Here is a 25,056-nt window from a genome sequence, read left to right as displayed (position 1 = left end):
GGGCTATAAAAGAATGCCTGCCCTTTGATCCAGCCATACCATTGCTGGGTTTGTACCCCAAAGAGATCATAGATAAACAGACTTGTATGAAAATACTTATAGCTGCGCTTTTTGTGGTGGCAACAAACTGGAAAAGGAGGGTATGTCCTTCAATTGGGGAATGGCTGAACAAACTGTGGTATATGTGGGTGATGGAATACTATTGTGCTAAAAGGAATAACAAACTGGAGAAGTTCCAGGCAAACTGGAGAGACCTCTGGGAACTGATGCAGAGCGAAAGGAGCAGAGCCAGAAGAACATTGTACACAGAGACTGATATACTGTGGTAAAATAGAATGTAATGGACTTCTGTACTAGCAGCAATACAATGACCCCGGACAGCTCTGAGGGATTTATGGTAAAGAAAACTACCCACATTCAGAGGAAGGACTGCAGGAGAGGAAACATATAAGAAAAGCAACTGCTTGAACATATGGGTCGGGGTGGACATAATTGGGGATGTGGACTCGAAATTACCACACCAATGAAACCACCAACAATTTGGAAATAGGTCTTGATCAAGGACACATGACAAAATCAGTGGAAATGTGCGTCGGCCATGGGTGGGGGGAGTGCGGGGCTGAAGGGGAAAGTAGGAGCATGAATCATGTAACCATGTTAAAAATGATTATTAATAAATGTTTTAAAAAAACAATAAATGCTGGGCAGCTGTGTAGCTCAATGTACATAATGATCCAATAGTCTTCATTGTAAGATTTTCTAAATAAATTTCTCTTTTAGTCCAAAAAAAAATGCAATGGAATGAAGAAGGGAAGCTGAGGGACAGCCCTCTTTGCTTTCTCTGAGTCAGGGGTTGTTAACTTTTCTTGTGTCAGGGACCCCATGTCTGGAACATCCTCCTTCATCATTTCCTCCTCCAGGCTTCTTCATCTTACCTTCCATCAATACTGAGAATCAGTTCCAAGGCAGAAGAGTGGTAAGGGCTAGGCAACAAGGGTTAAGTGACTTACCCAGGGTCACACATTTAGGAAGTGTCTTAGGCCAGATTTGGACCCAGGACCTCCATCTCTAGGCCTGGCTCTCAATCCACTGAGTCACTCAGCTGCCCCCTTTGTGATTTCTATTGGTGACAGAGATGGGGATAATAATAGCACGAACCCCAAAGGGTTGTTATGAGGATCAAATGAGATAATATACAAATATTTTCTAAAGTCTTTCCCCCTAAACAATAAAGAACACATATAAGGAGGGAGCTAGGAGGCTTAGTGGATTGAGAGAGATCTAGAGATGGGAAATCCTGGATTCAAAGCTGGTCTCAGACACTTCCTAGGTGTGTGACCCTGGGCAAGTCACTTAATCCCCATTGCCTAGCTTTTATTTCTCTTCTGCCTTGAAACCCATACATAGTATTAACTCTAAGATGGAAGGTATTTTTTTAAATATCTATACAGGGGGCAGCTAGATAGTTCAATGGCTTGAGAGCCAGGCCCAGAGACAGGTTCAAATCTAGCCTCAGACACTTCCTAGCTGTGTGACCCTGGGCAAGTCACTCAACCCTCATTACCTAGCCCTGTGTTGGTGAACCTATGGAAATGCATGCTAGAGGGGGCTGCTTCCTTCCCCCTCTCCACACACGTCTGAGGACATTTCTCACATGACTGTCCTTCTGCCCAGCATTCCAATAGGAATGTTTCCTCCCTTCCCTGTGTGGGTTAAGGTGGGGGCTCACATGCAGAGTGAGGGTTGCAGTTTGGGTAGTCAGTCTCTAAAAGGTTCACCATCACTGCCTGGCCCTTACCATTCTTCTGCCTTGGAATTAATATAAAATATTGATTCTAAGATAAAAGGTAAAGGTTTAAAAAAATAAAAAGAAGGCATAGGCTCCCTTTCCTTTGTGCTCCATAAATGCTAGCTATTATTAATATTAAAGTTGCAGGTAGTGCTAATATTACTGTATTCTATTACTTATATTCATGATTATTATTTTTTAAAACCCTTAACTTATATCTTGTAACCTTTTATCTTAGTGAGAACTCTAAGATAGAAGGGCAAGGGCTAGGCAAATGGGGTTAAATGACTTACCCAGGGTCATACAGCTAGGATGTGTCTGAGGCTAGATTTAAACCCAGGACCTCTTAGCTCCAAGCCCAGGACTCTATCTACTGAACCACTTAGCTGCCCCACTTACATTTATTCTTTAAAAATTTTTTAAATTTATTTTATTTTTAAAATATTTTCCCATGTTTCCATGATTAATTTTCTTTCCTTCCTCTCTTCCCTCCCCTCTCCCAGAGTCAACAAGCAATTCTACTGGGTTCTCTTACATTCATTCTTGAAGGAAATGTTAAATTTCAGTTAGAGATTAGTGAAAATAAAAATTTAATTTTTTTCCCCATAAATCCCCAAATCTCTGCAGGCTCACTCCGGGTTAAGAATCCCTGCTTTATACTGGCATTCTCAAGAGCATCTGGAGGAGCAGAGAACTTGCAATTCCAAGATGAGGCAGAAGAGGGCAGTATCTGCTCAACAATAGAAGATGACCCAGTCTGGCCCCATGGTAGTGATAGTGAAGACCGTAGGCAGAACTGCTCAAAGCAAGTCACTCTTCAAAGTGAAATAAAACAAGGGTGAAAAAGGGAAAACAGATTCTTTCCAGGAATCTGCCTAGAGAAGGATCCTGCCCCCTGGACAGTAAAGAACATATAGTAGTATCTCTTCCTTTGGAAGAAGTTTTATTCTCCCTGCTCTATGTCATTCAAAGCTGGGAAAGCGATAGATGCTTTTAATGAGGTAAGAGAGTCATGAGAGCCAGGGGGATAGCAAATCAATATATTAATTTAGTTTAAGTAATTAATTAAGCACTGATATCATTGATCTAGAGCAGGAAGAGGCCATTTAGTTCATTTTCACCTCCTCCATTTTACAGATGAGGAAATAACCCCAGGAAAGTTCTATTTTGTTTACTCTTGGCTATGGAGATAAGAAAGATGGTCTTTGGGTCTCTAATAGATGTTGGGCCAAGGGGCAGGGAATGCATCTGCAATATCAGAATGGCTGTATCAGGTTTAAGTTTGCTGATTGTCCAAGGGCTACTAGAATTACCTCTGAAATCCTTGTTGCTTACATTATCCTTCACATTGATGGTGAAGTAGATTGGGAGGGGATTCTGGCCCTGGCACAGAGCTTCTTTTTGCCATGACAGCTTCCCTTCGTATCTCTGTTTGGAGAAAAGAAGGAAATTATTCATGAGAATGACAATGAAGATACAACAAATCAAAACTAATGGGATCTAGTCAAAGCAGAATTTAGCAGAAAATTTATATCTCTAAATGCTTACATCAATAAAATAGAGAAAATGCAGATCAATGAATTGGGCATGCAACTAAAAAGACTTGAAAAAGAACAAATTAAAATCCTCTTTAAAGAATAAATTGGAAATCCTAAAAATTAAAGGAGAAATTAATAAAACTGAAAGGAAGAGAACTAGTGAACTAATAAATAAGACCAGGAGTTGATTTTATGGGGGGGGGAACCCAAATAAAATAGAGCATTGTTTAATTTGATTTTTAAAAAAAAGGAAAGAAGAAAATCAAATCATCAGCATCAAAAAATGAGAAAAGAAGAAATTAAAGGAGAAATGATGGGCATGCATGGGTGAGAGGATCAGAGAGAACCCTTCTTTGGAACAAGGTTCCACAAAGAGAAAGACCATAGGGCATAATCCCATGAGCAGAGAGCCAGAGACATCAGGATATCTCAAGGCTGCTGGTGGCTCATAAATCAAAGATTTAGAGTTGAAAGTTGCTTTAAATTTTTTTTAAAAAAATAAACTCTTCCTTCTGTCTTAGAAGTGATACTAAGGATCATTTGCAAGATAGAAGAGTGGTAAGGGCTAGGTATTTAAGGTTAGGTGACTTGCCAAAAGTCACACAGCTAGAGCATGTCTGAGGCTAGATTTGAACCCAGGACCCCTGATCTCCAAGCCTGGCTTTCAATCCACTGAGCCTTGTAGCTGCCCTTTGGTGGAGAGATTCTTGTAACTCATCTGCAAGGAAGAGGAATTACTAGTGGTACCTGTGTAAGAAAGAGTTTGAAACCACCAAGCTAAATGTTACTGGATGCAAAGTAAAAAGTGACTGAATGAGGAAAACCTTAGTCTATCGTTTGAATTTATGGTAAAAAGGGACCCCTGGATATAGTGTCAGCAATGAACCACTCTCTCTCTCTCTCTCTCTCTCTCTCACACACACACACACACACACACACACATACACACACACACACACAGAGTTAAATGCTTCAAATCTTGTTTCAGACACTTAATAGTTGTGTGACACATCATTTCTGAGTCTCAGTTTCCTCATCTGTACAATGGGGCACCTCCTTCCCAGAGTGGTTGTAAGGATCCAATGAGATAATATATATAAAGTATTTTGCAAACCTTAACCACTATAGAAATACTAGCTGTTATTATATAAGCATATAGAGAATAAATACAAATATAAATACAAAGTAGTTAAATTTAAGGAAGCTTGGGAGGGAGGGTACCAGCAGTTGGGGGAATCAGGAAAGTCTTCATGCAGAAAATGCTTGTACAATCAAAGTCAGCGGAGCAACCCAGGAAGAGCCGAGAACCTACCTCATCACAGAAACAAGACTCAAGCAATAAACCCCAGAAGTCTGTGAAGGAAACTTTGTAGCCCTCTTGGCTCCTTTGCTGCATTTCCTGCCGGTAATAGCTGAGTTGTTCAGAGTAAAGTGCAGGGATCTTGTTTTTGACAGCATGTCTCCGAGCCTCCTGGATGGACTTCTCCAGGTTTTTGGAGGACCAGTGAGCATCTTTGTATAAGCTGGCCATGGTCCTGGGAAGAGGCATCCAAGCATTAACCAGACAGGCAGAGTGTGCATTGTGAGTTTGACCCTCCAGGCTGGGGAGAGGGTTAGCTAATATTGGGGACCATCTAATCCAACTGTTTTACAAATGAAGAAAATGACAGTAGAGAAGGAGATGTGATTTGTCTAAGGTGAAAGAGCAGGGATCCAAATTCAAATCCTCAGAATCCAAATCCATTAACCCTATGCTTCCACTTCCTCAGGGGCCTGGGAACGATTGTTTCTTAGCCCACATCTGTGAAAAGTAGGTTGAGTGAGGACCATTAAATCTATAGATTGGTAAAAGTATCTGCTGCCAAAAGGTGTTTTTGTTGTTGTTTTAATTTTGTGAACTTGCTTCAATGATCAATAGAGAAGAAAAGATTTATACAGGAAAAGTTTACCCTACTTTCTCTGTTGGCTTCTCTCTGCCTCTCATTCTTGTTATCAAAAACAATAAAGGGGGGCAGCTGGGTAGCTCAGTGGAGTGAGAGTCAGGCCTAGAGACGGGAGGTCCTATGTTCAAATCCAGCCTCAGACACTTCCCAGCTGTGTGACCCTGGGCAAGTCACTTGACCCCCATTGCCCACCCTTACCACTCTTCCACCTAGGAGTTAATACACAAAAGTTAAGGGTTTAAAAATGTAAAAAAAAAACAAAAACAAAAACAAAAAAATAAAGGGGAGAGGGGATTGGGTGGGAGGCAGCGGCTAGGCGGCTCAGTAGATGGAGAGCCAGGCCCAGACATGGCAGGTCCTGGGTTCAAATCTGAACCATATGCTTCCTATCTGTGTGACCCTCAGCAAGTCACTTTTCCCTGATTTCTCCATCCTTTCTGCTCTTCTGCCTTGGAACCAATACACAATATTGACTCTAAGCAGAAGTAAGGATTTTTTTTTTTTTTTAATGCCTGTAGAGGGGGAAGTTTGGTGGCTCAGTGGATTGAGAGCCAGGCCCAGAGACAGGAAGTCCTCGATTCAGATCTGGCCTCAGATACTTCCTAGCTGTATGACCCTGGGCAAGTCTCTTAACCCCCATTGCCTAGCCCTTATCACTCTTCTACCACGTATTGATTTTAAGACAAAAGGTAAGGTTAAAAAAAAAAAGAATATATTCTCTATTCTGTTTATATATCTGAGTTTCTATAAATGTGAGGCTCATATAATTGTGCAAGTGACCAAAATAATCAGCTCGACCCAGGTTTCCTTTCCACAATTATTCCTTTCCCAAACATTTTCAGGAAATTGTAAGCTCCCTGAAGGCAGGCTCAGTCTTTTTTTTTTTTTTTTAATCCCAAGTTCCTAGCACAGCTCCTTAAATATTTTCATTTTTTTCACCTGAACCTATGGTTTCCTGGGCATCAATCAATCAACAGACATTTATTAAGTATTTCTAAATATGTGCCATTCAGCTAGTTACCAAGGATACAAATTGAATGGATGAAACAAACTCTCCTTTGAAGATGGTTATTCTAACAGGGCAGAACACAAGTACAGAAAAAAGTTTATACTAAATAAAAACAAAAGTAAACAAAGTTTTAAAAAGTAAATATTGTGAATAAACATCTACACAAATACAAAGTAGTTAAATTCAAGGTCAATTGGGAGAGAGGGCTCTAGTTGGGGAGATCAGCAAAGGCATCATTGGAGAACTAATAAAGAAAACTTCCTGCATGGAAGTTGTATCTCTGGCACCTACCACACTGTACATGCTGCTATACTGTTGGAAGCAAAGAGGCAAAGTGTATAGAACTCAGAACCTGGCTCTAAGAAGACCCGAGTTCAGATGGGAGGTCCTGGATTCAAATCCGAGCTCAGACACTGTGACCCTGGGCAAGTCCCTTTACCCCCCATTGCCTAGCCCTTACTGCTCTTCTGCCTTAGAACCGATACACAGTATTGATTTTAAGACAGAAGGTAAGGGTTTGAAAAAAAAAACAAAACCCAAGAAGACCCGAGTTCAAATCCCACTTCAGACTCTTATTAGCTATGAGACTCTGGGACAACTCATTTAGCCTTTGAGTACCTCAGTTTCCTCATCTATAAAATGGGGATAATAATAGTACCTACCTCCCAGGGTTGCTATGAGATCAAATGAGACATTTGTAAAATGTTTTGCAAATGTTAAAGCTCTCTATAATCGCTAGCAGTTATTATTACTATCATTAAATGCATTTAATAATTAATTATTCAAAACGATCCAATTAAAATCATTAAATAATAAATTATTATTAAATTAAATGAATAAGTGAATGAATGAATGAAATGGAAATTTTCTACACTGATGGAGCTTTATAATTCATCTGTAACTCAGAATCTTCGTGGAGGTACTGAAGGGTTAAATGACAGTAATTCAGTGAGGGTCACATAGCTCATTTGTATTAGAGGCAGGACTTGACCCCAAACCAGCCCTCTATTCACTTAGGTACTGCAGGAATTTCATAAATATTTGTTCAATTGAATCAAATCTGCCTCCCCCAATTGGCCTAAATACAGAAGAGTTTTACAAACTGGGGAGATTTCCTCAGATGTTCCTTAGTGGGAATGGATGGTAGATAGAAGACTCAGCTGTGTTACAAGCCTGCATCCTGCTGAGGCAGATAGAATGATGAAAGTGGAGTCAGAGGGGCCTGCTTTCACGTCTTGTCTGTGAGGATGACCAAGTCACTTATTATCTCTGAGCCTCAGCTCAATGCCTTTGGCAGGGGTGCAGATAGGGAGCACAGTGGATAGAGCACCAGGCCAAGACTCAGAAGGACCTGGGTTCAAATCTGACCTCAGAATCTTCCTGGATGTGAGACCCTGGGCAAGTCACTGAACCTCTGTTTCCTAGCTCTAACTGCTCTTTTGCCTTGGAACCAATACACAGTATTGCCTCTAAGATGAAAGGTAAAGTTAAAAAACAAAAACAAAAAACAAAAACAAGCCTGTCGCATCTACTTCACAGGGATGTTATAATATTCAAATGAAGAATCTAGATAAAGTGCTTGGCAATCTTTAAACCACAGTATAAATATTAATTGGGTGCAGCTAGGTGACTCAGTGAATGGAGTGAGTGGCTTAAAGTCAGGAAGACTTTATTCAAATCTGGTCTCAGACATGTACTAGCTGTGTGACCCTGGATAGGTCACTTAACCCTGTTTGCTTCAGTTTCCTCATTTATAAAATGATCTGGAGAAGACAATGGCAAACCACTCCAGTATCTGTGACAAGAAACCCTCTGGCCTCAGTTACTCCCCAGCTGTGTAATCCTGGACAAGTCAATTAGCCCCATTTGTCTGTTTCCTTATTTGTAAAATGATCTGGAGAAGGAAATGGCAAACTTCTCTAGAATCTTTGCCAAGAAAACCCCAAATGGAGTTACAAAGAGCCAGATGTGATTAAAACAAATAAACGATAACAACAATAAATATTATTGTTTTAAGGCGTTCCCAAATTGGCAGAGATTTTTTCCAGGCTGTTTCTCATCTACTCATATATTGGAAAGATACTGAAAGTCTCAGGGATTGATCTTATCACTGATTGGTAAAGTCCTTCCCTCCCACCTATAAATGGGACATTTGCTATCTTTAAGATAGAGCCCTCAATTGACAAATGGTCAAAGGATGAGAACAAGCAATTTTCAGATGAAATCTAAACCCTGAATAAGCATATGAAAAAAATGTTCTAAATCCTTCTTGATTAGGGAAATACAAATTAAAACAATTCTGAAGTACCTCTTCACACCTAGCAGATTGGCCAATATGACACTAAAGGAAAGTGGTAAATGTTGGAGGGGATGTGGCAAAATTGGGACACTAATACATTGTTGGTGGAGTTGTGAACTGATTCAAACATTCTGGAGAGCAATTTGGAACTGTGCCCAAAGGGCTATAAAACTGCATACCTTTGATTCGGTAATACCTCTACCTGGTCTATATAAATATCCAAAGATATAATAGAAAAGGGGAAAGGACCTACTTGTACAAAAATTGGTGGCAAAGAACTGGAAATTGAAAGGGTATCCAACAGCAGGGAGCAGTAGGTGTATCTCCTCACACCCTTGCTGGCACTCAGGCAGAAGTACTGCTTTAACAAAGGATTATGGGGATGGAAGGGTGAGAGGGTGGGTGATGATCATAGCATGAATAGCTGGTCACATCTTTGCTTTCTGGGCTCAGTCAACATGATGCAATTGTGGTTGGTGGGGTGAATAAATTTCTCTTGCATGACAGCTTAATGTGATCTCATTACACTGATTCATGCCACTTTGAATCCTTCTGGGCACTTGTCATGTTCCTTTTTATATTACAATCCATTGTGTATATGCATGTGCTTTTCACATATGTACACTTAAGTTTTGTTTTTCATTTCACATTTTCTTTATTTTTAAATTTTCTTTATATTTTTTATATTTATATTTTAATATTTATTTGTATTTACTTTCCTTTCGGGCCTATATAACACATTACTTTTTTTTTTTCTTTTGGTCAAACTTATAAGAGAGCTCCCAGGCAAGGAAAGTCTTTTTACCAGCGTGAATCCATGACTGTTCTACAGCTTACAGAGTTGCCTGGGGCCTTGAGAGGCTGCCCGGAGTATCATAGTGTCAGAGGTGGAATATGAACCCAGGTCATCCTGACTCAGGGGCAGCACCCATCTACCACTCCACACTGCCCCTGCATTACCCATGAGATCATAGGATCATAGAATTAAAACAGAAAAGGATCTTAGAGACCATAGAGTCATGCCTCATTTTTTAGATGGGAAAACTGAGTCAAATGGAAGGTAGATGATTTACTCAGGGTTACACAGTAAGGAAGTATCTGAAGCAGGATTTGGTTTGTTGATTGTTTAATGAGAGGCCGCTAGGTGGCACAGTGGTAGAGAGCTGAACCAGGTCAGGAAGACTCATCTTCCCTATTTCAAATCTGGCCTCGGACATTAGTTGTATGACCTTGGGCAAGTCATTTAATCCTGTTTGCCTCAGTTTCTAATTTGTAAAATGAGCTGGAGGAGGAAATGGCAAACCACTCCACTATATTTGCCAAGAAAATCTCAAATGGGGTCACAAGCGTTAGACAAGACTGAAAAAAGACTGAACAACAACAAATGTTCAATGGCTTAGCATTAGTGATTTTAGAAATCAATTCAATCACTGTCACAGACTCAAGAGAAGGAAGTGGAAACAAGAAGAGAGTTCTTAACTTTGGGGACTAACACAAGGTACTTTCTCCTCCCCCAAGACCAAACACTCTAGATTTTTTGCCTGAGACTTAACCAGTCCTGGATCCTTACCAAGTCGCACCGGAAAGGCCTGCCACATAGCTGATACAGTTCAGGACATTCAGCTTTTGAAGCCCCAACAAGTGGCCAAACATGGAGGTCATTGATCTCAGGCCACCCCCTGTGGCCATGATGGAAATAATAGGCACCTGTAGGATACACAGACAGAGAGTTAGGGAGAAGGAGGCTGGGTAACAGGGCTTCAGAGGAGAGCTGGAGCAAAGGATGCATTATCATACAGAAAGCAGAATGTGTAGACTAGAAATGGGGTAAAGTGGAGAGCTGGAAGAAAATGCTAAATGATAGAAGAGAGGGCGGGGGGGGGGGGGCATCTAGAAAGCTGAGAAACTAAAGTAGTGATTCCCAAACTGGGCGCTACCATCTCCTGGTGGGTGCTGCAGCAATCCAGGGGAGTAGTGACGGCCACACTTTTTTTGTATTACATTCTATTCTGAGTTCAATAAATAGTTTCATAATTTCCAGGGGGCGCTAAGTAATATTTTTTCTGGAAAGGGGGCGGTAGGCTAAAAAAGTTTGGGAATCACTGATCTAAAGATTAGATTTCAAAAGCAAAAGAAAGATTTATCTACCTATCCATCTATCTACTTGCCTATCTACATATCTATTTAACTATTTACCTTCCTATGTATTTGTCAATGTCTATCTGTCTATCTATCTATCTATCTATCTATCTATCTATCTATCTATCTATCTATCTGTCTATCTTACTATCTGTCTATCTATCCATCTATCTACCTGCCTATCTACATATCTATCTACCTTCCTATGTATTTATCAATATGTCTACCCATGTATGAATGTATGTATGTATCTATCCATTTACCTATCTATCTAATCAGGATCATAAATTTTATAGCTGGGAGGTATTTTAAAGGTCACTAAATCCATCCCTCTCATTTTTTTAAATTATTATTTTTTTTAAATTTTAAACCCTTAACTTCTGTGTATTGACTTATAGGTGGAAGATTGGTAAGGGTAGGCAATGGGGGTCAAGTGACTTGCCCAGGGTCACACAGCTAGGAAGTGTCTGAGGCCGGATTTGAACCTAGGACCTCCTGTCTCTAGGCCTGGCTCTCAATCCACTGAGCTACCCAGCTGCCCCCCATCCCTCTCATTTTTAAAGAGGAGGAAACCGAGGGACAGAGAGATCATGTGACTTGTTCAGGGTTATATAGTTACTAAGTTAAATCTATCTGGGCTTGAGTTTCAGGTATCAACTTGCCCAAACTAACTCCAAATCAATTAGAATGTGGAGAAAAGAGATGTGAAGTTGGTAGACTTTCTGAACTCCAGAGATCTGGGCAAAATTTGTGTCCAGGGAAGGGATTGCTGGTCTCACCATTGCTGAGAGAAGAAGGGCCTTGGTTTATGAAACCACAGAATTTGAGAGATGGAAGAGAGCTTAAAGAACATCTATCCTAATTCCTTTATTTTTGAAATGCAAAACCATATGCACCAACAAAATTAAACAGATGCCCAGAAAGTGAAATCTCTTGCCCAAGGAAGGACCTTGGCCCTTAAAGTGGCAGGCTTTAGAAAAACATATACTTGATAAAAGAGCTTGCATCTATGAATATGGATTTGATCTCTGGAAATGGCCACAAGTCATTGGAGCCAAGTCTGGTGAACAAAGTGAACCATTAAGTTGGAGTGGTAGCTTTGGGGCAAGGAAAAGGTCTTTGGGTTGGCGTTGGCCAAATATTGCCACTTCCAAAGAGTCTCTGCTCAGTAAATGAAAGGGGAGAGGGTGGGGCTTATTGCGTTTCTATCAATTATCAGTCTCCTTCCCAACATCTGCATACTTCAGGAAACTAATCTATCTGCTCCAGTGATCATATGGCAGTTAGGTGGCAGAGTGGATAGAGTGTTGATTTTGGGAACAGGAAAACCCGAGTTCAAACCTGCTATAGACACTTAATAACTTGTGTGATCTTGGAAAGTCACAACATATTTCAGCTTCAGTTTCCCCTTCTGTAAAATATGGATAATAGAATCTATTTCATAGGGTGTTGTGAGAGTCAAATGAGAGAACATATATAAAGTGTTTAGCAAACCTTAAATCATTAGATAAATGCTTAACAATTATTATTATCATTACCATCATTATTATTTCCTCCTTTGGGTGTGGAGCCTCTAAGGATTGGTTTTTAACTCCTAGGAAGGGTAAACCCTAAACAATACCAACCAAGGTTAAATTGCAAACGTGGGGAAAATCCCCCAAGCCCGTTACAGAGCTCTTATTTTCCACTGTCTCCCTGAGTTGATTCTATAATATTTGTCAGGAAGTTGGAAGGAAAGGATTCCTGGGAAAGACAAAGAACCATAGCTTCAACTGTTGAACTGTTGTCATCATGTTTCCTAAGATTTATGGACAATGCTGGAAGAAGGTCCTAAAAGAAGGAAAGATTTACCTGATCAATAGGTCAGGGGAAGAAACTCCTTTTGTCTAGTGGGGATTGAAGGTGGGGGGGAGATTATTATATACTTATATAATATGTACCCCCATATGTTATATAAATAAATGAATGAATGAATAAGTGAATATATGTATATATATATTTGTACATATATATAAAACCCATAATTAGCTGGAGGTAAGGGACTTAATATGGGACACTATAAATCATCTGCCTGCCTCCTTGGCTATACTACATTACCTAATCATTCCATCAGGATAAGTGAGCTATAAAGGCAGTCCCTTTGAGTAGGCACAGTAGATGAGAGACAAGGTAGACATGGAGAGAGACAGTGAATGGAAGTCCAGTAGCAAGAATTCCAACAGCAGAATTCTCCAAAAGGGAGGTGAAGGCAAATTGCCCAGAAAGGCAGAAAGAGGGCTTAGCCTACCCTATTTAGAACCCACTCAGAGAGTATTCAGCCTTCTGAGTCTGTAGTCAACTGACCTCATCTTCTTGGAGATCTTCTTGCAGCTGTAACACCTGCTTTATGGCTTCTGCCACAATCACCTTCCTCTTCTGCAGAAACTCAAACTCTTCTGGGCATAGATCATAACTCAGCCTCACATTGGGCTCATCAGGGCTGTGGTGGAAGACAGGATAGTTGTCACCCACAATGCATCAGAGCCATTACCTACAGATGCTAGCCAACTCTTCCATTCCTCAGCTTGAGTGGGAAAGATGCTGGTGCTGTGCGAAGGACAATGGACTTGGAAGCAGAGGAGCTGGAATTGAATCCTGCTTTTGGAATTTTCTACCTGTGTGACATTGGACAAATTTCTTTACCTCTTTGGGTTTTAGGGGATAGACCAGATGATTCTTGGACTATTGCAATAGCCTCCTAATTGGTCTCCCTTATTTGAGGGTCTCCTTTCTCTGAACTATTCTCCAAACCATAGCTGCAAGAATATATTTTTTTCTATTCCACCCCTCCCCCATCTCCAATCTCATATAAACACGATAAAGTATTTGTTTTTATATTTAATTTGTAATTACAATTTTAATTAAAAATTTAATTTTTAATTCCAAGTTATCTCCTCCCACACCCTTATCCCCACATTGAGAAGTCAAGCAATTTGATGTTGGTTATATCTGAGCCATTATGAAAAACATATTTCCATATTAGCCATATTGTGAAAGAAAACCCAGATTAAAAAAATAAAACAAGAAAATATAATGTTTTCATTTTTTTAAAGTATGCTTAAATCTGTATTCAGATCTCATCACCTCTTACTGTGAAGGTGGATGGCATTTTTCATCATAAGTCCTTCAAAATTGTCTTAAATTATTATATTGTTGAGAATAGCTAAGTTGATCTTTATATAATAGTACTGTTCCTGTGTACAATGTTCTACTGGTTCTGCTCACTTCACTTTGCATCAGTTCATGTAAGTCTTCCCAGGTTTTTCCACAATATTTCTTAAAAATTTTTTTCTCTTTTATTACTATGAACTTGTTAACTATTAACAAACATGAACATTTCCACATTCAAAGAACAGAATATTTCTTAAAACATAAGTCTGTTTAGAGCTACCCTCTTCAAAAAAGCGATTTCCCCCAAGATAAAATACAGTCTCCTGTGTGGCATTTAAAGTCTTTTACTATCTAGCTCTAGCCTGCCTTTCCAAGATTATTGTATATCATTTTCCTTCATATATTTAATGCACCAGCAAAACCAGTCTATAGGCTAATCCTCATACAGGACATTTTATCTACTATTCCCATGTCCCATTCCCACTGTCCTCTTTCTCTAGAATGTACTCCCATTTCACTGTTACCCCTTATAAACTATCCCTAGACTCCTTCAAGGCTCGGTTCAAGTGCCAACCACCATATGAATTCTATTCTTATCTTCCCAGGACTTTATATTTATTTATGTTCATATGGTTTCCCCCCAATAAAACATAATCTCCTTGACTATTTCATCTTTGTCTGGTATCCCAAGAGCTTGGCACAGATCCTGACACAAAATAGGCATTTAAGAATGTTTGTTGAATGGAGAGTGAATGAATGAATAAATAAAAGGCTTCTTCTGGGTTTTGAATCCTATGAATTCTTTTCTACATGGGTTGAGCAAACAAGATCCAAGTCACTTCATGCAAATATCCCAGGGCAAAAGTCTCATCCTCTTATTTCCAACTTACAGAATCTCTAATGATTTTTACTATTTTTATTTCATTGCTCAATTTAAGAATCTACAATATCTCATCGTTATCTATTGCATCAAACCCAAACTCCTCAGCCTGGTACTCAAGGCCCCATGGGTTATTCTTCTTGAATTTTATCTTCTATTGTTCCCTTACACTTCAGTTAGGCAAGGACCTTTGTTATCTCTAGGACACATCAGACTCATCCTCACTGCTGTGTCTTTGTTCACTTTTCCCTCCAATATAGAATGCCTTTTCTTTATCTTTTCTAATCTTTTCTATCTTTTAAGGGCCAATTCAAGTGCCTCCCTTTTCTCCAGCTACTCCAACCCTCACTGATCTCTTCCTTGGCTAACCTCCTTTAGGACAGAGTCAGTACATACAATTTACTGTCTTGCATTGTTCCTTAATAATTTTGTAACTCTAAGTTATAGGCCATGATCATTTTGTAACTCTAAGTTATAGATCCCGATCATTTTGTAACTCTAACTTATGAAACTGCAAGATCCTGGAAAACAGGAAATGTGACCCAGAATTTTAGACATACAATATTAGAGCTTCTGAAAGGGACCCTAGAGTTATCTGATGCCAGCTTGCCTAAATTTCCTCCCTCTCTCCCTCCATTTCTTCCTTCCTTCCTTCCTTCCTTCCTTCCTTCCTTCCTTTTTTCCTTCCTTCCACACTCAGCAATCTTATTCCCATAACTTAATTTGCTTTTGGGGGGTATTTTACAGGTGTATACTGGAGTCAATTTCAGGATTTACACCTGGGAAATCAGCAAAAGCTACAAATAAGGACTTGATTTATTGTTTGACTGATTCTATAGACTTAAGAAAGTAATGGAGAAAATGTTAGTAATGCAGATTAATTTAATTTAATTTAAAACCCTTAACTTCTGTGCATTGGCTCCTTGGTGGAAGAGTGGCAAGGGTGGGCAATGGGGGTCAAGTGACTTGCCCAGGTCACACAGCTGGGAAGTGTCTGAGGTCACATTTGAACCTAGGACCTCCCGTCTCTAGGCCTGACTGTCAATCCACTGAGCTACCCAGCTGCCCCAATGCAGATTAATTTTAAAGGGTGTTATGTGGATATTTTTTCTTGGAGAGCTGGTTGTTAAATATTTGCCTGCACACCTCTGGACACATCATTGTTACTACTAATACTTCATTCCTTCATTCATTCTCTCACTTCTGCTGCAACAATATCTCCCATAACTTACCTTCCCCCCCCCCCATATCAATACCCTGTTTAACAACCTGCAGTAGCTTATCAATTCCAAACTCCTCAGTATGGTAGTCATTTTACAGATAAGGAAACTGAGATCTAGAGAAGAGAGACAACTTACCTAAAATCATATGGCTAGTTTGTTGTGTAGAACTTAGGTTTCTTGAATTCCAGCTCAATGCTCTATCAACTATATTTCTATTTCCTATTTATCTCTGATGGTGACCACAACAGGGTTGGGTTCAAGGATTCAACAAGTATTCATTAACTTCGCTTACTACATTCTTATAAAGTATGACTCTCTCTCTGTCACTGTCCAGGAAATTTCAGATACTGGAGAAAGCTCTGTCCTTAGCAGGAGCTCCTCTTGAACTCCACTCCTCAAAGTATAGCAAAGAAAGTGAAAATGTAGTTGAATGGGAAGGAGTAGGAGTTCCCATGGAAAGTTCCCACTTCCACTTTTCAGTGCCATTCTCCTTTCTTTCTCCTGGGCCTCTACTGTTCTCTTGGGCTCCTCTACTTGTCTAATAGGACCTAGAACCCCCAAAAAGCTGAAGAAGAAGAACTGCTGTAAAAAGCAGTTCCTAGGAATGGTAAAGAGTGGAGACAATAGAAGAACAAGAGGGGAAAACAGACAGAACTATAAAGATGTGGAAGGTACTTTACCAGTCTTTGGCTGTCATGTATAAATCACAGTTTTCATTCTGAGAACCAAGAAAAGGAGAGTCTTGTCAGTGTTGTGATATTTCAAAGCAAAAGAGCCCACATCAAACATTTAACCACTCATTCATTGATACCCATTGACCTGACCCCCAATTCTGCCCATTATCCCCATGAGTTCAAATTATTAGCTCCGCAACCATACATACACCCTCACACACTCAGCTTGCTTTACATTCTGTTACTCTGTGCATGGTTCCCTACTCAGTCTTTTACTTCTTTCCCTACCATGCTGTAGCTCCCATATACCATCAAAGAATACCTTAAACACTATCTTATCTCTCCCATGCCCAGTTCCCATATTTTTCTATTAGATAGCTGCCCACTGCACCCTGAAATAATGTTATCCACACCTCTGATTCTCCTGTGAGCATACCCAGACAGCTTCCACAATCTGTTCAGTAGATAAACACTAATTACTTTACCAGGAGGTAGCTAGGTGGTTCAGTGGAAAGAGCCAGGAGTCAGGAAGACCTGAGTTCAAATCCAACCTCAGACACTTCTTAGTTGTATGACCCTTGGCAAGGCACCTAACCTCTGATTGTCTAACAAAAAGATCTCCACTAGTGAAGGAAATAGCAAGCCACTCACTCTAGTATCCTTTCCAAGAAAGCCTCATGGGTAGCTTTGGTCCATGGGGTCACAAAATGCTGAATGTGATTGACTGAACAATTCCTTTACCTCATCCCCGTACCACCTCTTGCTACCAGCTCTCTGATTCAAGTGAGCCTGGTTAAGGAGTCCCAATACTCACCATAGGTACTGTCAATTCTTCTCCATCTGGGAGACAATCCAGGGGCACACAGACAGAACGCTTTCCCTTACGGTCACCACAGCAGCAGGAAAGCTAAGAGAGAAGATACTTTAACAAGAAGAATAGGCTTCTCTTATAGACTATGTACCCATTCTCCCCCATTCTCCAATGGAACTATGCCTGCAAACTAGTTAGACCCTGAAAGCTTCCCATGCCCATAAGTGAATATAAATACCAAGTGCACCTTACCCCATGCTTCTTGGGCACATCCACATGCATTTGGGGCTGGAAGTATTTGGCATAGTGGAAGAAGGCAAGATCTGGGCATCGGTCACAGGAGTTGTATATGGGTGAGATGTACTGGGTGTTTTCATAGGATTCATTCACTGTCACAGTTAGCTCTTTTCCTAGAAATAGGATGTATAAGGTCACAGAATTTGAGCGTTAGAAAGAACGTTAGGGCTACATATTCCAACCTGTACCTGAAAAGAAATCTCTGCTACAGCTTATTCAACAAATGGTCACCACTTACTAATAATAATATCCACATATCTATCTTCCCATCAGTTTATTGTGTGTGTCTCTTTCTCTCTCCCCATCCATCCATCTATCCATCTATCCATCTATCTATCTATCTATCTATCTATCTATCTATCTATCTATCTATCTATCTGTCTGTCTGTCTGTCTGTCTGTCTGTCTGTCTGTCTGTCTGTCTGTCTATCCATCCATCCTTCCGTCTGTCTGTCTGTATAACTATCTTTCTTTCTAATCTCTGGTTGAGAGGAACCTGTTACATCTTAGGTAGCCTATTACACTTTGGGCTAGTTCTGAAGTCACTTAGACGTGCCACTTGGTGGCATAGTGGCTTGGGTCCTATATTCAGCATCAAGAAGACCCAAGTTCAAATCCCACTTCAGATGCTTACTAGTTGTGTGACTTTAACCTCAATTTTATCATCTATAAAATAGAGGGGTTAGACTCAAGAACCTCTCATGTCCCTTCCAACTCTAAATCTTTTTTTTTGTTGAGTCATTTTAGTTGTATCTGATTCTTCATGACCCCACTTGGAGTTTTCTTGGCAAAGATATTTCCTTCTCCAACTCATTTTATAGATGAGGAAACTAAGACAGAGTTACATGACTTGCCTGGGGTCACACAGTTAGTAAGTGTCTGAGACTAGATTTGAAGTAGATTTGCTTTATCTAGTGCCCCGTCCAGTCTCACAAAAATGGGGTGGAGAAGGGCCCCTCCAACTACAAATCTGTGATTCAATAATTTTTAGATTTTTTCCCTAACATGAGGATAAATTTTTCTCTTTGTAATTTCTCACCATTTTTCTGTGTTCTGGGCCTTGGGGCTAAACAGAACATATTTAATCCTTCTTTTATAAGACATCCCTTCAGATACTTGAGTTATCATTTCCTTCATCTTCCTTTGTCCTTCTTAATTTTCTCTTTGCCTAACCATCCATAATTCCTTCAACTAATTCAACTCCATACCCTTCACTATTATGGTTTTCCTCGTCTGAACGTGCTACAGTTTATTAGTCATCTTCCTAAACTATGATGCCCAGAATGGAACATAGTATTCTAGATGTGGTCTGCCTAGGTAGAGTACAATTGAACTATCACTTCCTTATTCAGCCCAAGACTTTATTAACATTTTTTTACAAACCCTTAGACTGATCCCTCAATCCTCTGAGCTTCCTAGCTGTCCCTCTTATTAGCATTTTTGATTGCCACATCACACTGCTAACTCATCTTACACTTGTAGTCCACTAAAACTCCAAGATCTTAAAAAATTAATTGATTGATTGATTGATTGAAAAGCCAAAAACTCTCATCTTTTTCAGACCAACTACTGCCTACTGATGTCTGTTCTGTCTTATAGCATTGGTTTTTTGAACCCAAGCAGAAGACTTTACATTTATTGCTGTTGAATCTCATCTTGTTAGTTTAGTTCAAGGGTTGGCAAACTACGACTCAAAAACCAAATCTAGTGTGAGAAGCCAATAAGAGAATAGATAAAAATCTGAGACTCCTCTTTTGACCCCTTTTGTGATCCTTGTGATTGCTTCCCACAATCTAGCTTGTCACTTCTTTTAGTATGGCCTGTAAGTAAGGAATGGTTTTCACATTTAATAACTTTTTTGGTTTTTCCCTTTATTTTATTTTATTTTAATAACAAATTTACACATAAGTTTTCCAAAATTACATGATTTGTGTTGTCTCCCTCCTTTCTTCCTTCTCCCTCCCAGAGTTGACAAGCAATTCCACTGGGTTGTACATGTGTTATCACTCAAAACCTATTTCCATATTATTCATTTTTGTAAGACAACAATCTTATAAAACCAGAACCCTAAATCATGTACCCAAATAAACACATTTAATATTTTAAAATATAAAAACCATCCATAGGTTGCAGGCCATACAAAAACAAATTCAGTAGTGGGTTGAATTTGACCCGCTGGCCCATAGATTGCTGATCTTTGCTAACTGATAGAAATCTGTCTGGATTTCAACTCTGTTAACTAATATATGCTTGGGACCTGGACAAAAACAGACTTTACTCCATTATTCATTCATTCATTCATTCCTTTGTTTGTTTGTTTGTTTATGTGTTTATGTATTTATTGTTTTAATCTTTTTTAAATGCTTGCCTTCCATCTTAGAATCAATAATGTGTGTTGGTTCCAAGGCAGAAGAGTGATAAGGGCTAAGCAATGGGTGTTAAGCGACTTGCCCAGAGTCACACAGCTAGGAAGTGTCTGAGGCCAGATTTGAACCCTCAACCCGTGTCTGGTTCTCAATCCACTGAGCTGCCTATCTGCCCTGACATCAATCCTTTAAAGACAAAATTGAGGGAAGATTAGAGGGAAGAAAGGAAGAAGAAGTAAAAGAAATATGATAGCCTTGTAATAAAGAATGAAAGATAAGGATATCTTCGAGGAGAGTTGAGAAAACAAACCTCCGAACCTCCCTCCCCTCTTTGCAGAGATTGGGGAAGATGGGTGTGGAATATTGCATAGACTCTCCACATGTGACTAATGTGTTGGTTTAGTTTTGCTGAACTCTTCCTCCTCTCCTCTTTATCCTCTTTATTCTTTATTAAATGGGATGACTCAGCTGGGTAAGAGAGTAGGCTATTCAAAAATGAAATGATTAAAAACAAAAGATATGAATTTCTTTTAAAAAGGAAGAGTAAAGAGTAAATTAGTAAGGAGAATGTGGAAGCTAGGGGTTAGGGATTTGAGAAGGGAAACTTCTCAGGGTCATGGGATTGCAAAATTGGAAGGACCTAGAAAGACATTTAGCCTAAAGCCCTCATTTTACAAATGAGGAAATGAAGACCTTCAGAGGAGAAGGTACTCACTCATAGTTATATAGATACTAAGTAGCAGAGGTAGGATTAAATTTTTTGTTAATATTTCATCTATTTTTATTGATTTCTTTTATTCTTTTATATCACTAGAATTTCTCTCGGTATCTCTCCCCTCCCAACTCCCGGAGAGTTCTCCTATAACAAACAATTTTTTTTAAAGGAGGGGAGGCATCTAGATGGTTCAATGGATAGAGAGCCAAGCCTATTGACAGGTGGCCCTCAGTTCAAATTTGACCTCAGGCACTTCCTAGCTATGTGGGTCCCAGACAAGTCACTTAACCCCAACTGCCTACCCCTCATTGCTCTTCTGCTGTGGAACCAGTATTGATTCTAAGATGGAAGGTAAGGATTTAAAAATAAAATAAAGTAAAACTTAAAAATGAAGAAGGCAGGGGGACAATCAGCAAAACTGATCGATGTGTTCCTAAAAGTCTGAAAATGTATGCATGCGTGGCCCTCCCAGAAGTGGGATTTTACCTCAGGTCCTTTAACTGTTGCTAGTTTGGCTCCGGGAAACTCTCAGGGAATCTATGGGTTCTTGGGGCACAAGACCCATTCTAGAGCTGCCTGGAGATAATAGGGGTAAATTTAAATCTACTTAGGATGAGACAGTTCTGAGGATTCTGAGCCAAGTTTCGTGTATCTACTCCTTTTTCATCCTGCCCCACCTTCCAAATTCTAGCAGTGCATCTAAAACCTTGGATCTTTCACACAAATGATTGCTTGAGGTATCTCTCCCATGACCCCCTCCCCACCCATCCCCAACAAAGGAAATAAAAGTCTCTCACTTTTTCCATTTTTCTTCTGTTTTTTATGCTTCGCATGGACCTCCAAACAGGAAAATTGTCTAGACTGTAACAAAAGAAATTCCTATAAAAATCTCTGTGGCACGGGCTATCCCAAAACTGCTCCTGGCCACAGATGAGGGTCTTGGCAGAAGAGAAAAGGAGTCAAAGTGACACAGCTTTGAAAATGTGTGTGTGTGGGGGCCGGGTAGAGGGACACAAAATGGGTCCCAGAGAAGGCTAGGGCAGTGTGAAATTAAGGAGTTCCCACAGGTAGGAGATGCTTCAGAGGAACCACAGATCATGACTGTATCCAAAGCTGGAGAATAAGGCCTTTCCTTGACTAGGGAGGAACAGGCAGTTCCGGGCTCCTAGGAAAACAAACAAGACTTGGGGGAGGTGGGTGGGGAGGAGAATCATGAGAAGGTGACAAAGATGGCTCAGGTCCCATTCTAATATGTTCCTAGGGCATGTTCAGATGCTTTGTGATATCCTAGGATGCTGGGTTTTTAATTGTATGGAATACCTGGGCCGATTCTGTAGCTCAGAACTCTGCTCTTGGAAATTTGGGCAAAGGATTTGAGCTGTGGCGTATAAGGGGGTTGGTAAAAAGAGATCATTACTGGGGGCAGCTGGGTAGCTCAGTGGAGTGAGAGTCGGGCCTAGAGATGGGAGGTCCTAGGTTCAAACCCGGCCTCAGCCACTTCCCAGCTGTGTGACCCTGGGCAAGTCACTTGACCCCCATTGCCCACCCTTACCAATCTTCCACCTATGAGACAAAGCACCGAAGTACAAGGGTTAAAAAAAAACAAAAACAAAAACAAAAACAAAAACAAAAGAGATCATTACTGGGGAAACAAAGATCTCCATGATTATTTATCAAGGGAGCAAATATCCTTGGTCTATATACATCCCTAGGAAAGCGTGTTCCCTTTGTGGGAAATTAGTTGAAGGTAGGGCTGGGTCTGATTATGCTCAACGCTGGTAGCTGAAGAACCCCAAAGGGGAAAAGTCTGAAATTCTAATGAAAAAATCAGCAAGAGGTCTCATAAATCTTCCCCTTAAGAGTATATCTCCAACACCCAACCATCTACCTCATTTCTTCATACTTCCAACCTGGCCCATAAAAATCCTAATTGGGAGGCTGCAGTGCGTATGATTTTTCATTGGGGCCAGTAGGATCCAACTTGTTCTCAGTTTCCTCTCTTATAGTCCCATATGCCTTTGGGGCTACAGGAACTTTCCCAGTTAGAATTGCTCAGGGAGGAATAGTTACCACTAGTACGCCATTGGTGAGGAGACTTTCAGGTGGAGTGGGACTGAAAAACAAGATTAAAGCCCCCAGTTAGCTATTGTTTCTTGTAGAAGCATCACCTTTCCCCAAATCCTGCAGGCCAGTGGCTCCTCTGGGTTTTCTGAAGGGGCTCTAGGAGCCCATATCTTGGCTAGGATTTCTGTAGTAACTATAAAATACCTTCCCCACCCAGCATCAGCTTCCTTGTATGTCAGCCAAAGGACTACCATGGATGCACTGATTCAATGAATCATCCATTTGTAAACCCAGCTTCAATAGCCCCTCCCACAAAGACATGGATATTCTTACAATTATTTTTCCAAGGGAAGAGAATCTTGGGAGGGTAGTAATTTAATGATCATTTTAGAGTTTAATTATCTTGGTGGGAGAAAGACTGTGTGAAGTGCCAAGAGAAAAAACTAAGAGGACTTATTTCCTGAGAAAATGGGTGTCTTTACCATCAAGGAGAACAATTACAAACAATTAAGGAGAAAGATTGAAGACATTTCATGGAGAGAATAGAATTTAACTCTTTTGCAATAGAGAAGGTATCCTAAAAAGAATTACTAAGAGACTTTGTTATCTAGAAAGAGGTGAATGGTGGGACTGGAGTTCCAGAGTTGAGAAGCCAGTAGTTGCAGGTGAAGACTAGAGGTGACTTTGGCTAGAATCTCTCTCATTGTTGAAAATATTATTGAAATATTTAACTATATCTTTGCATTGTTTGTCATGGTGTTAACAAATTGACAATTTACTTACGTATAACATTGACATGATATATGTTATATATAGTTCTATATTATATGTAAATTCACTATAGAGAATGAGAGAAAGAGCTTGTAACACTGATATAATAATAATAGTAGCTATTTATTTTTACATTTATATATATATATATTTATATAAATATATATAAACATATATATAAACACATATATAAATATATAAACATATATACATATATAAATTTACAGTTATATAGTGTTTACTACGTGCCAAGTACTGTGCTAAGGACTTTAAAATTATTATCTCATTTGATCCTCACAACAGCTCTGGGAGGAAGGTATTATTATTCTCCTCATTTTATGGTGGAGGAAAATGAAGTAAATGGAGTTTAAGTAACAAGCCCAGGATCACACAGTAAGTGTGTATGACTAGACTTGATCTCAAGTCTTCCTGATTTTAGATCTGGTGCTCCATTCACTATACCACCTGATATTTATTTAAGTCTATGAGACAAGGGGATTTAATATTAAGAGAGAAATGAGTGAAAGCTTAATGGAAAAGAGGTCCCTCTAGTTTATTTAGGAAGCTGGGGTTGGAGTTTGGAGCAAATTGATCACTGAGAAAGACTTTATGAAGAAATCCCAATATCTTGATTATCCTAGAACAGTGATGGTGAACCTATGACATGGGTGCCAAAGATGGCATGCAGAGTGCTCTCTGTGGGCACTTGGCCACCTCCCTTTCCCCTCCAAAGTTCATTACTAGAAAGGCAGAGGGATTTGGGCAGAACTGCCATTTTTTCACATCCCCTCAACCCTCTTACCAGCAGCCCAATAGAAGCCCTTCCTCCCTCCTGTATGTGGGGTAAAGAAGGAGCATGGCACATGGTCAGGGGGTGGGGCCAAGCACTCCATCTCTAAAAGGTTCACCATCTCTGACCTAGAACTTAGGATAAGAATTAATAAGGAGATGACCTAGTAGCAACTAAAAAGAAGTATAATCATCCCATCTTGGTTACATAAGGTAGGGGGAAGGGGTCATTCCTAAAACTCTGGTAGACATTCATTCATTTATTCAATATATCTATTGAATATATTTACTATGTTCAAGACACTGTTTTGAGTACTTATATGTAGGCTAGTAGGAGCCCAGGCTTAGGAAGGAACCATTCTGGAGTGATATGGGAGTTTACTCACCTCTCTTCCAGCAAGAATTCCACCTCCAGTTCTTCCATGCCCTACCAAGAGAAAAGGAAAGAAAGAAATCAGTTCTGAGTTATGATTCCATTCAGATGATATTTCCCTTTCCTAGAGAAGCCTTTACAAACACAGACTCTATTGGCTTTTAAGGGCTCCAAATGTCTCTGCCCTCTTTACAAAGACTATTATTGCAGTCTGTGAAGTATGGAGC

General features: G+C 39.9%; 1 protein-coding gene across 1 annotated transcript in view; it reads right to left on the bottom strand.

Annotated features, from left to right (window-relative positions):
• The window catches only part of PLA2G4E (phospholipase A2 group IVE), a 131,163-nt gene that overhangs the window by 22,095 nt on the left and 84,012 nt on the right, over positions 1-25,056 (bottom strand). Inside the window, exons 5-14 of the mRNA XM_044660023.1 lie at positions 24,843-24,883; positions 22,903-22,945; positions 21,630-21,693; positions 17,708-17,865; positions 17,459-17,551; positions 16,651-16,688; positions 13,061-13,196; positions 10,149-10,285; positions 4,640-4,862; positions 3,103-3,217 (exon numbers count right to left, since the gene is read on the bottom strand). Of these exons, the coding sequence (XP_044515958.1) occupies positions 3,103-3,217; positions 4,640-4,862; positions 10,149-10,285; positions 13,061-13,196; positions 16,651-16,688; positions 17,459-17,551; positions 17,708-17,865; positions 21,630-21,693; positions 22,903-22,945; positions 24,843-24,883 (1,048 nt within the window). The remainder of the gene's footprint in view (positions 1-3,102; positions 3,218-4,639; positions 4,863-10,148; positions 10,286-13,060; positions 13,197-16,650; positions 16,689-17,458; positions 17,552-17,707; positions 17,866-21,629; positions 21,694-22,902; positions 22,946-24,842; positions 24,884-25,056) is intronic.

The sequence above is a fragment of the Gracilinanus agilis genome, chromosome 2 (genome assembly GCF_016433145.1).
Source record: "Gracilinanus agilis isolate LMUSP501 chromosome 2, AgileGrace, whole genome shotgun sequence".
Classification (NCBI taxonomy): Eukaryota; Metazoa; Chordata; class Mammalia; order Didelphimorphia; family Didelphidae; genus Gracilinanus; species Gracilinanus agilis.
This window is presented reverse-complemented; position numbering and strand designations above follow the sequence as displayed.